A 17,901-nucleotide genomic window follows, 5' to 3' on the forward strand; every position below is an offset into this window, starting at 1 on the left:
TGCTGATTACAAGTGCAGATGCACAGAGGAATGAGGAGAAACAGGGGAGGAGCGGGCAGGAGAGGCAGAGAGGTATACGTGCGGAGAGAGTTGGCCCACAGTAGCTAATTGTTGAGAACAAATGTATACGCTGATGAATACACTCATCACCGCAAATGCGTGTGTTTATGTGTGTGTTTGCGTTCATATGGGCGAGGAGAATAGTTACGAGGTGCTGATATAAGCACACCGGGCCTCTAACAGCCAACAGGAGAGCGTCCAATGATGAAAGAGGAAGCTCAGAGCCAAGGAAACTAACTAGTTTGTCTTTGCTACGCTGATCCTCCTGCTGGCACTTAAAATTCATTATCCCCTTACCTTTCACTTTCCGCTGGATTATTAATGTCATATGGAAAATGAGCACAAACACACCTACTCACTGTCAACCATTGTGCGCACTGCAGAGTGTAGGGGTGGCTTTCACTTGCATCATTGTTTTCTGGCAATACTTGACAAAGGTGGGAGGGCTACATTGAGAGTGTAATCCATTAACACAATCACCAGTAGGCTGCTTAAAAGCAGCTTTTTCTGACGTGAGATGCATACAAATTCATGAAATTACACATTTATTCGACATATATTTAATTATTAGTCACTGTTAAAAATGTGTGACTGATCACAATCAAATGATTTATTCCCTCAAATAAAACCATAATAATTATAACCTCTTACTATTCATACAATGTAAAATGTGTTTGTTTAGTTGTTTCACTTCCCTGCCCTGAAAACAAATGCTGACTTTGTAGGATTGCAAAAAAAAAAGAGGCAGGAACAAAATGGCTTAGCAAACAAGATGTGACATTAAATTAAAGTGAAGGATTTCTTGGCATTTTACCGAGCAGAAACTAAATCAGATCAGGAAATGGACACATGATGAGGTAATGCAACGCAGTGACCCAGGTGATGGATGACACAATGATGCACACATAAAATGAATGACAGGATAAAAGGGGCGCGGATGAGTGGAATGGTCTCTCGCTTACCTGCGGACGAGGGCTGGGCCCGGAGCAGGTACGAGTCGTCAGGGTGGGGCTCCAGGTGGGAGTGGGTGGAGTTTTTCTCCAGCAGGGGCACCTGGCACTCCTGATGGGCGGACAGGGGCCGGAGGAGGGTGGTGGGGGGCGGAGGAGGAGGACGGGAGGGATGGAGGGAGCAGGGAGAGGGAAGAGGTCGGAGGGAGTGGGCGACCTGGAGGATGGAGGGAGAGAGAGAGAGAGGGAGGAAGGGAGGGGGGGAGGCGTTAGACAAAACAGATGGCCATGACTGACAGTGATGCAGGGGCTTGTTCCAAGAAGCACGTTCACTGAGACACTGAGTCTCTGAAAGGGTCGAGGCACCCACCTTACATTTAAACATAATCTCTCAACCATCACTGGTTTCTGCAGCCACGCATAAAGTTTTGGTTTGATTGGATTTCAGGACATTTTCTGAGATTTCTGCCTCCATCCCAACACTGAGTGATGACTGTCACCAAAAAGTTATTTTGATGGATGTTAACAAGTGTGTTTTGTGAAATTAACATCTAAACAAGCTAGAATATTGTGTTGCTATGTAAAAATATAAAAAAACGAATATATTATTTTTCAAAATATGGATTTTTTTTTTTTGCTGCGCTGTGACTTAAAGTATATAGTTGGCTATGCAAAATGTTAGAAAACCAAAAGTATCTGTATGAATTAATGGAAAATGTGTTTTTGATGTTAATATAGTTGTACCACACATTTAAAAGTGCATTGGAATGTGGATTTATATGAAAAGACCTGTTGCAGGTTATAAGGTTAACTGAACTCGCTTTTTGGAACAGCCGCCTGGTAACAGCGATGCACAGCAGCTTGGATACGAACACAAAAAGCTTTGTGACACTGGAGATTCAGCAAAGACTAGTACATGAATGAGTGACAAAAAAAAACCCTAACCCTTCTGCAAAAGCAAAAAAAACCAAATCATTGGCAGCAACAATGACAATCTCTGCCGCTGTAGAGACATGAAGCAACATGTGACAATCTCAAGGTAATGCTGAATGATAAAATGTACTTCAACATTAACACAAGTAGAAAAGTGCTGTAAAGTCCATGAACTGACTCATTCATATTTCTATCTACATTTTATATGTTGCCACCACAACATATTGGTCACAGCAGACCAAACAAAGCCACAACTGTCAAACATTTTAATATTTCACTAGATCAAATGCTTATAGAGTTGGCATAAGAGGCCCTACGTCGATTGTATGATTGTCCTCTACATGGGCGAGACAAAAGAAAGTTAACAGCCAAGTCTTTAAATAGTGGGAGCCCTGGGATGTGTGGACACAATCAGGCTGTCCCATTCACCAGAGAGAAGGAGAAGAGAGGGATGGAGAGATTTCACTCTACTCTCCAAAGGTTTGGAATCAAGGACAAAGACAAATCTAATAATTTCTATTTAGAGACGGCTCAAAATATAGAATAATTACGCCTTCCATATTTGCAGCTCAATCAATCAACAATATGGTGAGAATGAGGCCACTGAGTCCAGCCAATCCACTGAAGGACTCAGGTTATTACGACTCCTAATTAGAAAGTAAACCGAATACGCTTTGACACACTGATAATAACTTATTTTCTCCAGTTTCAACATTTAAAATGACAGCCCTGGGCTCCAGCCAGCAAAGTTTCCATTTAAACAGCTTTATAAATACACCTTTTTTTATTTATTTTTTCTACCCCATATTCCACAGTCACAACTTGTCATTCACCTTCCGAAGTTGAAATATAAGGAGGAGGATAAAAAATAAAATAGGCTTGTACGTCTATAGTTTCACAACCTTCATCCATTCCTTATTTCGCCGCCGAAAACTTCACCTGAAAAAAAATTGAAAAAAGTTACAATGCCTTTAGCCTTTCAGTGAGGGACTTCAACTTTAGTTGTACTTCTTCACATGATTCAAAAAACGGAGACGAACAGAGGAAGCAGACAAAAGAAAAGCCGTGGGAATTTTGAAGAAAAATACGGGATAGGCGCACATTCATCATCATGGTATTTATTTCGTTTTCTCCTTCTCTCAACAGCAGCCCTTCAGAATTCAGATGTGGCGTGATTGCAGTTTGACGGCATTCTCTTTCCCATCAAAGAGTACTGACAGGAATCAAAATGTGTAAAGGCAATGATAGATGGGGGGGCCCGGGCGATACTGCTTGCATCAGGTAAACATCAGGGAGGGGGAAGGGTCAATGTAGGTGTCATTTAAGAAACACAAAGCGGATGGGTATGGTTGTTGGCTAACTTTTGCATGTATGATTCAAAATGAAGAGCGTTAATAATGAAAAATACAAATTAGGAATCATTAATCCAGGTCTCAACGTGGCTTTATGGAAAAAGATTTGATGGAAACAGAGGCAGAGTGATGCCTCTGTCCTGCTGTCCAAACTGCTCCAGCTCAGAGCTTTGCGTCATGGAAACCAGAGCTACGATCGATCCACGGCCCCACGTTAACTACACCCCAGAGAGATGCCATCCTTGTCTTCTGTTTAGGTATGTGTGCTGGTGTCTGTGTGTGTGTGTGTCCGGTCAATCTCATCAGAGCAAACAGAGAAAAATGGATAAACAATGGCAAAGCAAACAACTGTGGCCGACAGAAAGGAAACGGAGGAGAGGCAGGGAGAGATGGACGATGAGGGGGGGAGGCAGAGACACAGAGGTCACGGGGGTAACCAGAGGATTGCAGGGTGAAAGTGAGAGTGAGAGGTGGAGGGAGGACGGAGAAAAGAGGACAGTCAGGAAGCTATGAGCCGACGAAACTTATTGCCAATAAATAACGAGGGAGCGAGCAATAGAGGAGGGTAATTAGGAGAGAAGGAGACAATAAGAGGGGTCAGAAGAGTGGAAAATGGAGAAAAATAGGGAGGTAAAGTGGGAATAAGCCAATGACCCATGAAAAAAAAGGCCGTTGCTCTAAATGAATCGATGGATCACTTCAGTTGATGGAGAGAATGGATCTTGTTATTTGCATATTTCGCAAGACCTTTAATAAGGAGATTGGTGATGGCAGGTGATAGAAAGTATGTGTGTGTGTGTGTGTGTGTAGTTGCACCTTTAAGATTGTTTTATTGCAGTTGTAGGTTTTTATTACGTGCGTACACAGTTTGCGCGAGCCGTGCGCGCGAGATGGTTATGTGTATGCCTGTGCAGTTATTAATATTTTAAATCACTTTAATTACAAAAAAGGAAAAATTGCACTGGTTGGCCAAAAGCAATTAAGGGAACTTTAATCTCCTTAGCAATTATGCTGTGGGGCATCCTTAACTCAGTCATTTCTGCCCGCTACATTTCAGGAAAGGTCAATGGAAATTGCTTTGTGTTATTAGAACAAAGACTTGGCAATGAGATCACGTGGTTCTCTTGATGATTTGCTCGTTGTCATCCTTCAGCCGCTTCCCCGGCCATCTGTATACATCTCTTAATCCTTCTGTCTGCGCTGCCCGCTCTCAGAATCTACACCTCTCTTGCACAAGTGTTGATTAGGGCGACAATGAGTGTATCATGGGGGGAGAGAAGAACCAGGCATCCCGGTCTCTTGGTGATTGGATTACAGTGTAAAAAAAGAAACACTATCATCAGCCGTTTGTGGCGCGAGCACCCGGCTTTGACTTGCTTAGATGAGTCATATAAGTGTTTGAGCTTTGCCTGTTGTCGCTCGGCTGTGCGTGTGTCCATTGAATCAACACAATATGTGGTTTGCATAATCTATTCTTTCTCCATGAGGCCATTTTTTGCTGTGCGATGGTGTTACACATCAGACACAATTCTGCTTGTTGGTGACTCTCCTCCTCTCCTCTCCCTCACTCCGTCCATCCGTACACCCATCTGGCTGAGGTGAGGAGTGGCAGGCCGAGGAGAGTGGAGTGGAGCGAGGGATGGAGCGACAGCTGGAGCCCAGTCAGACAAGGAGAGACAAATTACCCCTCTAACGAGAGCCATTCATCATCTCTTCATCTCTGCGTTGCTCCACACCTCTATAAGAAATACAGTGCACCTGGATGGCAACTCTGGGAAAAACGAGAAAAAAAAAAACTCCCACATCAATCTACCATTCAACTTTACTTTACTCTCATTTAGTCGCTACTCGTGTGGCGGGTGCTGCGAAGTCAATCAGCGCATGTTTCTATTAAGATGACGGAAAATAACGACAAAAAAAGGGAGGAGGGGGGGGTGGTTTAGAACAAGATAAGAGAGACGTGAAATGATTGAATGAGCGGTACACGGGGAAAGAGGGTGGAATAAGAAGCGACACACCCATGCTGGCACATGCAGAGACTCATTACCCTGGCTGCTGTCAGCCCAGATGTTGGACTGAGGGGGAGCTGTCAGTCAGTACGTGTGTGTGTTAGTATTTTGTGCATGTGCATGTGTGTGTGTGTGTGTGATAGTGTCTGACAGTGATCTGAGGGCTATTTAGTGATGACAGCTGCTGACACAATGGGCCCTTTTCTCTATTTATCTATACAGCGCAGTCTGTCTCCTCAATCTCATCTCTCTTCCTGTTCCCCCCCCTCGCCCTCGCTTTTTCTGAAATCCTCGCCTCCTCCCCTTATTCACCCCTTTTTAATATTTCACATTTAGCTCAACTGTGGCAACGTGCACACCTGTTGTTGTCTGCATGTGTGAGCAACAAATGGATGTGGCAGCCTATCCAGGAACGGCCTGAGTTCATCCGCGTCCCCCTCCCTCTCCTCTTTCCCTTTCCTAATCAGCGTCACTGCAGAAAGTGAGTGATAAAAATGAGTAAAGCAGGAAGGGAGAAGAGATGAGAGGATGATTCAACGGACGTGTTCTAATTAATAAAGTTGGGCTTTCACAGCCTAAAGAGATGATTGTATCAGTGGCTCTTTACTTTGATGTGTAACAAAGTGTCTGGGTTCCTCTCAGTCCCACAGATCTCCTCTGTCTGCGCTCACTTTCTCTATTTCATCTCGCCTGCATCACTCCCATCTCTGCACAACTACAGGAGCACTCTGCCTCGGCAGGCTGATCTTCCACGCACGCACACGAACACACGCACACGAACACACACACGCGAACACACACACGAACACACACACACGCAACACACACACACACACACACACACACACACACACACACACACACACACACACACACACACACACACACACACACACACACACACACACACACACACACACACACACACACACACACACACACACACACACACGGCAGCTGAGGCTGAAAACACCTGGAGGGAAAAAGGTGCTCCACAGACTCGCAGCACCACATTGTGCTGTTCTACATTCCAGTGTTTCATTAATACATTTCGTTTGTTCCATTCAGGATAAAAACTACAGCTCAACACTTGACGTACTTACACAGTTTCACTGAAAACTACAACTTAATTGATTTTAAACGGAATATTTGTTTTCATGGAAGTGAAGTGTCAGTGTTGCTCAAGTAGTTTTCCACTTTAAGTGGAATAAGATGAATGTTTCAACCACAGAATTTATAGAAAGAATGACGAAATGTCTCCACTTCCTCCCACTATCCAGAAATGAAGCTAAAATATTGCAGATACAAATGCTGCCATCTTGCACATTTGGAGGCCGAGTCTGTGCAGTAGCGATCAGAGGAAGGAGCCGCGGGGATGCTTGACCAATCTTGAGTCAGTTTCAGCTGTCAATCATCGTTTCAATAGCAACAAATAACTAATCCAAACCAGACTTATCGGAAAAAGAACATTTGAACATTCATCAGTATATGATACTGACCAAAAAAAACATTTGGCTTATAATGCTTCATGTATAAAAGACAAGAAATGTTAAAATTAAACACCTTAACCATTAACTGCTATTTTCATTCTGAATGACTGTGAGGCCATTCAGAATTAATAGGTCCAGATTATTTGTCGCTTCTTAACATTATCTCCTGAGCTCCTCTCACTGTGGAGAGCACAGTAATGGAGACTCATTACATCAACAGAACTTGATGAGCCAGGAGATGATATAATTGAACGAAAGCGTCGGCTTTCTCATCGAAACATTGTTTTGACCATTTACAAAGCTATGACAGCTTTACATAATAACAGAGACGAACCTCCAAATTCCTCTAAGAGCTGTGACTACGCACATGACCAGCAGCCCTTAGTCACAGTGTAAGATAGTACGCCGCACAGCATGAAGTCCAACAGAGCATCTTTTATGAGTAATCCCAACATCTAGCTCAGGAGGTTGTTCCCCACTCCTCACTCAAGTGGCTGTTTTCACTTGGGGACGAGCAGAGATGAGGACAGACACCAGCTGACACAAAGCAATACACTCAACCTTTTGACCCATAATGCACTGCAGCATCTATCTGCATCTGCTAATTGAAACATGCCTCCCTGTTGCCGGGAAGTGCAAGCGCACGTGGCTATGTCTGTCTGAGTGTGTGTCTGTGGCTATACATTGCATTAGGATGCTACAGCACACCCATGCTGTCCATTGTCGGAGATGTCCACTGCGTAACTTGGGGCAACCATGGCGGCTGCATTACCATATAAATTACATCCATGTTGTTGCCGCTGCTGTGGATTGATGGTATTGTTATGGATTCTACACATTGGACCCTCATTGAAAACAATCAAAATAAATAGCCACCCCTCTACCACATAAATGCAAGCACACACGCAGATGCGTCATAAGTGCACACACACACTGAAGCATGTGCACGTGAGAACGCGCTCAAGCACACGCGGACCCTCAACCCCAGGTGCAGAGCGATAGATATCCATCCTTTCAGCCTTCCATTACCTCTGAACATGCTCTGTAATGGCTGATAGGAGTGAATCTGCAAAGGGGGAATATCAGTCTATCTATCTTGTGCGTGTGTGTGTGTGTGTGTGTGTGTGTGTGTGCAAAACCTGTAATAATACATAAGCCTTTTTTGCTGCTGCTACGTTCAATAAGCTGCCCAATGCCTATTTATGAATCAATTTGATGGCAGCAGAAAAAAAAAGTCATATTAAACTTCGGGGCACAAAACATATAATAATGGACTGACAATAACCACATGAAATTAAGTCATTTCTCTGCCACAAAATAGATGCTGGAGTTTATAAAAATGCCAACCAATTATTTCCAAATTTGTTATTCAAATAATACAGTGACAGCAATTATACAATGCTGAAAATGTATTTAATAGGTTTAAGGGCCAAGCATTTCCCCCACATCAAATCAAAGCATTTCACAGAGCTGGAGGTAGATTTTATGGAACCAACAAGACTCAACATTTTCCTATTTGAGAGGCAGTGTTGAAAGTGACTTATGGACAAGGTCTGAGCTGGAGACAGTACTTGGTCTTTGCACTAAGTGAAAATGCTAAAAAAAAGAAAAATTAACAGACAGAAAAAACTGCTTTCAGCTATAAAAAAGACCTTCTTAGAATTAGATTATGACTGGAAGTTCTGTGCGTCTGTTATCTTAACTGGAGAATGCTCTTAGATGCTGCAGAGTAAAAAGAAAGAAAGAAAAATCCAAAATCAGCAGGGGGTAACGCTGGGGAAGAGCTTTCCCTCCAATCCACCAAACTGCTGAATCACTCCCAGAAATGATGGCACTATGCTCGAGAAGCTTTGGATCTACAGAATGTAAATTTTAAATAAACTTGTCACTTAACAATAAATATGAGAATTTGTTAAGAATGTTTATTTTCTAAGCTTTGTTGAAGTACATAATGTGTTTGAACAAGGAGCAATTTAAAACATGTATTCACTGATGTTGACTTTGGTCAAAGCTATAGAGCTAACAGGAAACAAGAAATTACTTAAATTAGCATTTTACTGAATCAGGAATAGTTCATGGATATCTGACATATAATTGGCCCCTCTGTGTAAGTTGTGGCCCCTTAATGGCCCCTGATTCCTGAAAAATCCTATATCCACCACTGGTTATAATCTTTCACTAAAACAGATGTCCCCTGCTTGTCATGTAAAAAGACGAGTGCAGTTACTTTAAACAACTTACAACATCTTTTAATAAAGTAAATGATAATGCTTAGTAAAAGATTAAGAAGAGGCCGCCAGACTGTTCTGATAAATATCAAGGTAAGGATATGCCAGAGAGAAGCCTTGCCAGAAATACAAACTTAATTTATTCTACAAAACACCTTCATTAATTAACACCTAAGTGTGAGCCATCGAGGCTTAAATGAAAAGTTTACACCCAATCGTGACATCCTAAATTTCCAGTCTGATAGTTCCAGCCACCATCGCTTTATTAATCATGTCCACCGCACACAAATGATTTTTTTTTTTTTTTTGCAAAAGAACACTAAACTCCATTTGCATTTTAAAACAGGCCTCATTTGATGAAAATTTGGGAGACAAGGCTCCTGCAGAAAGCACATTACCCACAGTCACTCAGCGTCACTCATCAATAATCAAATGCAAGCGGAAACAGTAGCACGAAAAGTGCACAGAATACAGAAATACACATGTAGCGACATTCTGTTTACACACACACACACTTACGAATCACATGCACAGGTACCTACTTGACTACCTATTCAATATAGCACTGATTAATTGCGGCAAATGCTGTGGTTGTTATGACAATTTAGTTCCATGTAAAGCATGAAAAGAAAGAAAAGAACAGTGGGAAGAAGAGCCCTGGGAGAAACGGGAGATGGTAAGTGATGTGGACTTTTTTGGTGCATGGATCTGCCAGTTAAGACCTTGTGCAGTCACAGTCAATTACATTGTAATCTCATAAATAAACTCAATTCCGATAAAGTCTTTTTTCTGTGTGTTTGTGTGATGTTACATTAGGTGCAGTGCGCGTGAGACGGGCCCGAATCATCAGATTTCACGATTAGCCAACACACACCGGAGAGTCCCTGATATCGTCTGCACTCGGAGCAGCCAATAGTGGGTTGATGTATTTGGAGCGTGTGGTTAATGTCTATACTGTGGCCTGTTGCTGAGAGAAACCTCTTCTCCTCTTTGATGTTCTGCAGCAGCTATTTATAGTAACAGCAGGAGGAAAAAAGAAAAGAAAAAAAAGGAGCGAGAGTTAAAAAACACAGCGCGCCACGTTATATTCCCTCTAACTAGCTTCACTGTTGAGCCTTGAGCTCAGGCGTTCTCTCAAGGTGAGTCTCCCCACGCTGGGCCAAATTTACCGAGCCTTGATTCAGCCTCGCCTCAGAGATGTATGTGATTTATCAAGGCAGTTTGCCTGACATCTAAGGGACACATTGTGTGCCTCTCTCCCTTCTATACACGAGATACTATAATGGCATTTGATTCCACTGGAATCGCAAAGGTGCAGCACGCATCATGCATTAGTAATTCTCACCTTTAAACTATCGGTTCTCAGCAATTTGTGGCTCCGTTCCTTTTCCGAAAGGAACAGCTCATCATTCCTTTTTCAAGGGGTGGGGGTATGATGCCATATTAATGTAATGAACGAAGCGAGAGAAAGCCCCTCTTCCGCTTCTCAGCAACGCATGTTATTTTCTCATTGGGCGTTGATGTGGTGTCTGAAAAAACTGGGTGTCTGAGAAAATTCACGTGAACGACATCTCAAGTCAGAAAGTTGGTAAAAGTTTGGGTTCACAACTTTCAGACGTCATAACTTATAAACCAATTAACAATTTTACATTCAACTCTAAATAGCTTTTAAAGTGAACTTTTCAACTTCTTCAATTTTGTCACTTGCAAACTGTATGTCCACCTCTCACAAGTGCAAGTTTACCCAGTATAGATGTTTTTATGATTCATGTGCACATGTTAAATTATCTATACGCCTCCCACACCTGATTCTTTTTTCCTCCTTATTATGCAAATATTGGAAAGAGGTTTCAAGATGTTGTTTAAACACTTTAGTCCATTTTTCTTTTCATATTCTGACCTCAAATCACATGAACCCACTGAAGTTTGAACAACAACTTCTCAGCTCAGTAAATGGGACCTTCCATAAAGCATGTGGCCGGAAGTGCTGTGGTTTCTGGGCCATTAACTATGGGCACAATTTTAAAAGGAAAGGTTCAAGTAGCCGACTCGGTTCCCTTTGTTTGCAAATGATACATCACTAAAACAAAACTAAGAGAAAACTTAACCACCCTGTGTTATAAAATAGTCACAGTCACAAGAGAAGAAGTGAGAGAGCACAAACAAACAAGTGTGAAATGAAGCTGAGTTTGTGTGAGGACGAATTATCTTATTTTTTAAATCTAAAAAACAGAAGGTGAGAAGAGTTAATGAGCATCTAGATCTTTTATATCACCAGAGACGAGTAGTGTGGTGAATTTTGGTGAATATCACTGTGTTATTTTTGATTAATTTTCTCTATTATGAACCCCATAATAAATAGGTTGTTATTAAGTTTATCATAATAAGTGTCCAAATTATCTTCACAGTTAGAGTTTAATAGTAGAGCTTGGAAAATGGAAGTGACATTTGGGGATTTTTCTTCTCTTTAAATTTCACATTTTGGATTTCAGCTGAACTGCACCTTTCCCGGCTCCTCATCAACAGCAATGTGCTTAGGAGGCGGTCTTAATCACTGATTGCATTATTAGCCGCTGCCTCGGTAAATCAGATGTTAATTACATGCAGATTGCGAGCTCAAACAGAAATGACAGGGGTATAAGAGCAAACTTGTGCCTCACTTTCACAGATGTAACACAAATCTGGCGCGTCGTCTCCCGTCCTCCCTCCACGTGAGGGGGTATTTGTGTTTGCGAGTGTGCAGACAGGGGAGTAGAGCGACGTGATTGGAGATTACCATGCATGCCTAGGCCCTTTGAAGTAGCTGCCGCTTTGGTCACGGACGGCTGAGTGGATGAGTCTGTGTGTGTGTGTGTGTGTGAGGCAGGGATAGGCTGAGTCATAAGCCTCTGAGGCCCACTGTTTGTGTCCACAGAAATTACACACAAACCCCCAACACATATGCACTTGCTCGTCTGTCTTTTCTTTTTTTTTTTCCTGCAACGGGACACAAACGTCACACGGCCACACAATTGACACAGCTTGCATCAGCTGACATCAGCTGACTCAGAGGAATATGGAAGTCCCCATGCTGATGGACCTCACTTGCAGCCGTGCATCTCCGCGCACGCCTGAGTGTGTATTTCGGAGCGCTTGTTTGTGTGGCCCGCACAAACACTCTCTTGCAAACGTGATGCAACTCTCCAAGGCACGACCTGCACAAACCTATTCAGAACAAACAGTTGTGCCCAGCCAAGCAGAGGCAGGAAAATACTTTACTAGGCACTGGAGGAGGCCACCAGCCCAGTCGAACGCTCAGCATTAGGCTATTAGTCTCACCCCCTCGCTATGAACTACAGACCTTGGAGACAAATATTAAATGCTTATCTTTGTAGGATGGAGCCAAGTCAGTCAGTTTAAGCTGAGAGCGTTGAATGAGATTTTTAATTACTGCATGACCTGGGGTATATTAGCACATATTAATGAGGATCATTAACCTAGAGGTAACTAAGACCCCTCCTCCTTAACTACAACTGATAGCACCTCTGCTGTCTGCATGTACGTGAGCGTGCGTGTGCCTTTTTTTGAAGAAATGTTTTACAGATGGTTTATTCCATCCCTTATAATAAACCGCACGCTCTTGGTAAAACTAAATAACTAGAGTCAATCCTTTTCTTTAAAGGAATTATACGAATGAAAGCTTGATCTCCTGGCCAACAATGGCCAACAGCCTTGGCTTGAAACTTTTGTGTTTGAAGGTTTGTTGAAAATGAGAGATGCAAGGGGCCGCCACTGTAGAAGAAAACTTTTCATCTAGTTTTTTATGAAGCTTCAGATATTGGAAAAAAACAACAATATTTCTTGGGCCGCAAGTAGCTACAGCACAGAGCAGAGTGATGAGAAGAAGGGGCGAAGAATTTCAAATTGACATATGCAAAGGTCAAGGTAATTCCAATGGATAAAGAAGGACAAACAGGAAAAAAGGAGAAGTTTCTGCTTGAGGTAGAAGAGAGGAGGGCCCGTTCTCCACCTCCTGCAGTTTAAATGCCACGGCTGATAATGACGTCATCCATCCATCTTTTCCGTACCTCCACCCCTCCATCCCTCCCTCTCTCCCCAACCATGTGTGCCAACTTCAGTCTTGTAGTGCCATTAGGCTGCTGTCTCAGTGGCAAAGAGGCAGACGCTTTTATCTCAGTGGAGGGTGCACCAGCCGTGTTTGGCTTGTACACACAAACACACACACACACACACGCACGCACGCACACACAAAAACTCATTCACTCGCAAATGCCTATGTAAAGATACACTCTTCTTTATCTCTTACTCTGTCCATTTCTTTGCACTCTCCTGTCTCAGCAGTTTATCCTTTCATCTTGACATAACAGTGTGGTCCCTCAGCGACCTGCTCTAAAAGTAGTCGTCCCCCATTATATACACACATGCAACGCCGCTAATCCGCAGTGCACCAGTGACCTGTCCACCTGAGCCTCGTGTCCCAGTCCGACTCTTTCTCATGTGTCCACTCATGTCAATACGGCGACTGGAATACAAATATCAAAAACGATTATGAGCACAGAGCCATTGCGAGGGGGATTTGGCTGCACACATACACACATTGGGCGTATTTATGAAATAAAGAGCATTACAGCCAAGGGAGCAGGGTTTCTTGCAGTGAATCCAAAGAAAGAATCAGGACCATGTTGTTGAGAGTTCTGGGTGGTTACATGCACAATAGAGGCAATCACTTGAGCACTGCGCTATTCTGTCTGGTGCTGGGGTGGAATAATGGGGCATAATACTGCTCTCTGGTAGCCATTTACATTAGAAAATATGATGAAAAGTGTGGTATGGCTGAATGCACCATTTACTATTTATACAGTTTTTGAATTTAGTCTATGGCAAGAGGGGCTCTGGTACATTTTATGTAAATTCTGTGTCTGAATGTGTGCGTGTGTGTGTGTGCGTGTGTGCATTTTCCTTCAGTACACTGTGCATTAATTGCCATTCCCAGTGGTCGTCATGAGTGCGCAGGACTCCGTTGGGACATCTGCACCTTCATTAGACTCTACTGATCATCACGCCGCAGCACCAAGAGAGAGCCTGTGCCCCTCTTTCATCACTTCTTCTTTGCTCCAGCACTCCCTCGCCTCTCTCCCTTTCCGCAACTCCTCTGCCTCTCTCTTTTTTTTTTATACAATATCTCCTACCAGATCCTGCAGTGTCATTTTCTTTTTAAATGTTATCTTCATGGCATTTCTGGGTTTATTAGGTGGGTGCACAGAAGAAAGTGACGGTGGGAAAGAGTGGGAGAAAAATTTTCACAAAGTTTCAGACTAGCTGGACTTGAACACGTGTGGCCTCTCCATGCTCGCCCCTAAATCCGATGCTCCACGGTGTACCCTAAGCTGCTCCCTCAATTTGTAATGGCTTACCGCCTCCCCCTCACATCCGTCGACATTTGTCACTTTACCTCCCCCCCTCCCCCGCTTCCCCTCATCTCACACACGTTCTTTTGCATTTTCATTCCCATCAGCCTTCCTTTCATCATTATCTCCCTGTTAATACTTGTCACTGTCTCGATCCCACCAGCGCAAGTGGTTCTTGCCCCCCAGGGGGTAGGGTTTGCTAGCACTCCACAGACCCCTACAGATGCCTAGTGCACTCCGCGTACACCCCCCTTCACACATCTCCCTCGTGTCTCCCACCCCAGTCCTCTGACTTAGCCCTCGCCTTACTCTCCCCCTCTCTCTCCCCCTTTTCTCCGCAGTGGATGAGAGACGCCAGCTGGAGGAAACAGAGAGAAATGGGCCCAATTACAGCATTGGGAACTGAAAGTTGGCTAATTAACTCTAATTTGCTAACAAACTGTTTTTTCACGAAGAATCATCTCTCTCTGTCACATGGCACGCACATACATGAGAAACTGCATTTGCATCCACTGCCAAGTAACAGAAAAAGTGCACAGACACACATTCACACAACTGCAGGTACACGTGTACGCACACAAAAAATTACCTCTCTCACTCTTCCCATCTACACACACACGAAGGCTCACATGCCCACACACATGCGCACGGACCCACTTGCTCAGCTGTATTTACCGCAAGGGCCATGTTGATTGCGTTAGAGCGGCTGATTATTGCACAGTGACAGTAAAGGAAACAAATGTCTTTCATAGGCAGGCATCTATCTCAGCGAGAGGGCTCCTAGCTATAGACTATAGCAGCAAATGACTGCGCTGCATCTAGCTATGACGGATAGAAGAAAGAGGGCAGGAAGAGGAGGAGTGGTGGGGGAAGAGTGAGAAGAAGAGAGTGATTGCAAAAACGAGGTTTGGGGAGAACAAAAAAGTTAGAGCAGCGCCAGATGGAGAGAGGAGGGGGGAACAGATGAATAAGTTGAAATAAAAAATGGATGGAGGGAGGAGATGAGACAGAGTGAAAAGATGGATAAGGAGCGATTCTCCGGGTTTTGTACTGATGCTGTGAAACAGTTTTCCCCTACAACGGGATAATGGTGGTTAGAGGCAAGAACAATAGGTTTATCTGGAGCAAAGATGCTATCTGGGGGAAAATACACACACATACAGGCACGCACATCACACAACCTCTCTCTCACACTAACGCTGGAGGATGTTTGTACTTGTGCGTTACAGTCAGTCTTAATTATAGTGTAGCTGGCTGTTGGAACAATAAGCTTGTCAGCGTGGAGTTATCAGAACAGGTGTCCAGTGAGCACAGCTGAAATGACAGTCACACGCACACACGCACGCACGCACACACACACACACACACACACACACAGTCTCTCTTAAAGCCAATGTTAGAGGGTGAGGATATCCTCTCCTCCCTCTCAATGAATCGTGAAATCCTTCTGGATTACTAGACATGATAAGAAGCATTTTACATATGTGTGCGATAACACACGTAATGCACATAGATAGCAAGCACACACACACAGACACACACACACACACACACTCAACACCTGACCACAGACCAGATGGTTTTAAGAAAAAGGTCACCTCGTCTTGATGCACCTTTCACTTGCACTCCTCCCATATTTTACTCTCCCTTGCTTTTTTCCTTTTTCACCAAACCTCATGTTTTTTCTCTTCCAACAAATATCTGCTCGTAGCTTTCCTCTGAGACTCTACCGTTCTCGCTGCTTCCCTCACAATGAGATTGATAGTTATTCCTCTTTCTCTCGCGCTCTGTTTCTCTGATCCACCTTCGTTTCATCTTCCCCTTGCTCCATCTCTGTCCCTCTCTCACACCTCATTAGTGATGGTAATACTCCATGTAATAGAGGACACCATTCACAATATGTGTGTGTGTGTCTGTGTGCGTGCGTGTCAGCATGACCACACACTCTGGAAGGGACTGTGTCTGGGAAGGGGAGATGAGTTTTCCCCTCTGATCCCATTTCTCCGTCTGGGCACTTCCCCTTCTTCTCGCCGGGAGAAAATCCGATGGAAATGCAATCACAATCAGTTAGGGTCCAGACGAGGATGGACACACACACGCAGACACACACACACGCACACGCACACACACATAAACTCTATTCCACTACCACAAGGGAGCCATGCAGAAAATTGTTTTGGACATGGTGATGACGAGAGGGGGGTCTGGGGTGTGGTGAGGGGGGACTTTTTAATTTACATTTTTAATGTAAAATATCATTCAAATAGGAAAAGTTGGGCATCCCATTATACAGCTTCTTTATTACACACACAAGGCACATCAGTCTCAGGGATACTGTGTCCTGAAAAATATTACACGCACACCCACCCACACACACACACACACACACACACACACCAACACATGTGAACAGCCTGCTGAGCCCTGCAGCCATAATCACCACGTTAGATACGTGGCTCTACTTCACTCACCATAAATCTGGAGAGGTATAATCTACCCCATCCTCCAGATAGCATCAATCACAGATAATCTACAGTACGCCTTTGGATTGCCTTCCTGTCCTCACAGCCATTCAGGAAGGGTCACTTTGGGGAAAAGAATTACCTAGCGGCAGCTGGCAAATATTTCCAAAAAAGTATCCTGAGAGACCTTCATTTAAGACTTTTAAAAAATGACATTGAAATATTTACCGTTCAAACAAATGAAGTAAGTATTATTCAGTTTGTGAGTAAAATTTGTAATTAAAATGTGACAGATGTTAAATTTGAATTTAGTATGGTAATAGAAAATATGCAAATTTTGGTCTTGACTGTTCTTTAAATGACCACAAGAGATTGCCTTTCAGAATAGCAACATATTCTTGAATAATCCATATGATTTTAAAACTTCCAAACATGTTTCAAGTTATCAACTTTTTGGTGGATTCATCACGCTATGAAAAGCTGCAAAACACACATCCTTTATACTCCACTTTGGTTTCCACCAATTCCAGAGGAAAAATATTCGGCCTCTTAACTGATAAATGCCTTGTTATGTTCAGCACCTGCTCCCTAACTAGTCAACCAGTTGGTTTTTTGTGCATAATGACTCCAGCCATAAATGTTTTTTTGTGCGCAGCCTTAAGTGAGACTTCAACAGTTCTGTGAGTTTGGCACAGTTAACATCCATGATTCTGGACAGTCTCAGACGTGTTTGTGCTTCTTGCCTGTGTGAGTATTATTCTCATACAACGTTGAGGGTAAACTCCAGCAAGAGGATACTTTCGTCTGAAGACAGCCGTGGTTCGCTCTCAGATATTGGTCCTGTTTGTTCAACACAAGCTGTTGACTTCTCCAACAGCACAAACACAATCAGTGGCGCAGCAGCTAATAATAATCTCAAGTCTTTCGGAACTCTTGCTCTGCTCAATCAAACTTCCTGCCGTTAGCATTGCCTCCGCCTCCGAGGTCACAGCCAGTGATGTCAGACCAA

At 43.4% G+C, this 17,901-nt stretch overlaps 1 protein-coding gene across 1 annotated transcript in view; it reads right to left on the reverse strand.

Annotated features, from left to right (window-relative positions):
• Window positions 1-17,901, reverse strand: part of tenm2a (teneurin transmembrane protein 2a) — a 211,930-nt gene that overhangs the window by 64,631 nt on the left and 129,398 nt on the right. The window contains 2 exon segments of the mRNA XM_035162067.2: window positions 1,023-1,122; window positions 1,124-1,227. Coding sequence (XP_035017958.2) covers window positions 1,023-1,122; window positions 1,124-1,227 — 204 coding nt within the window.

The sequence above is a fragment of the Hippoglossus stenolepis genome, chromosome 7 (assembly GCF_022539355.2).
Source record: "Hippoglossus stenolepis isolate QCI-W04-F060 chromosome 7, HSTE1.2, whole genome shotgun sequence".
NCBI classification, from domain to species: Eukaryota; Metazoa; Chordata; class Actinopteri; order Pleuronectiformes; family Pleuronectidae; genus Hippoglossus; species Hippoglossus stenolepis.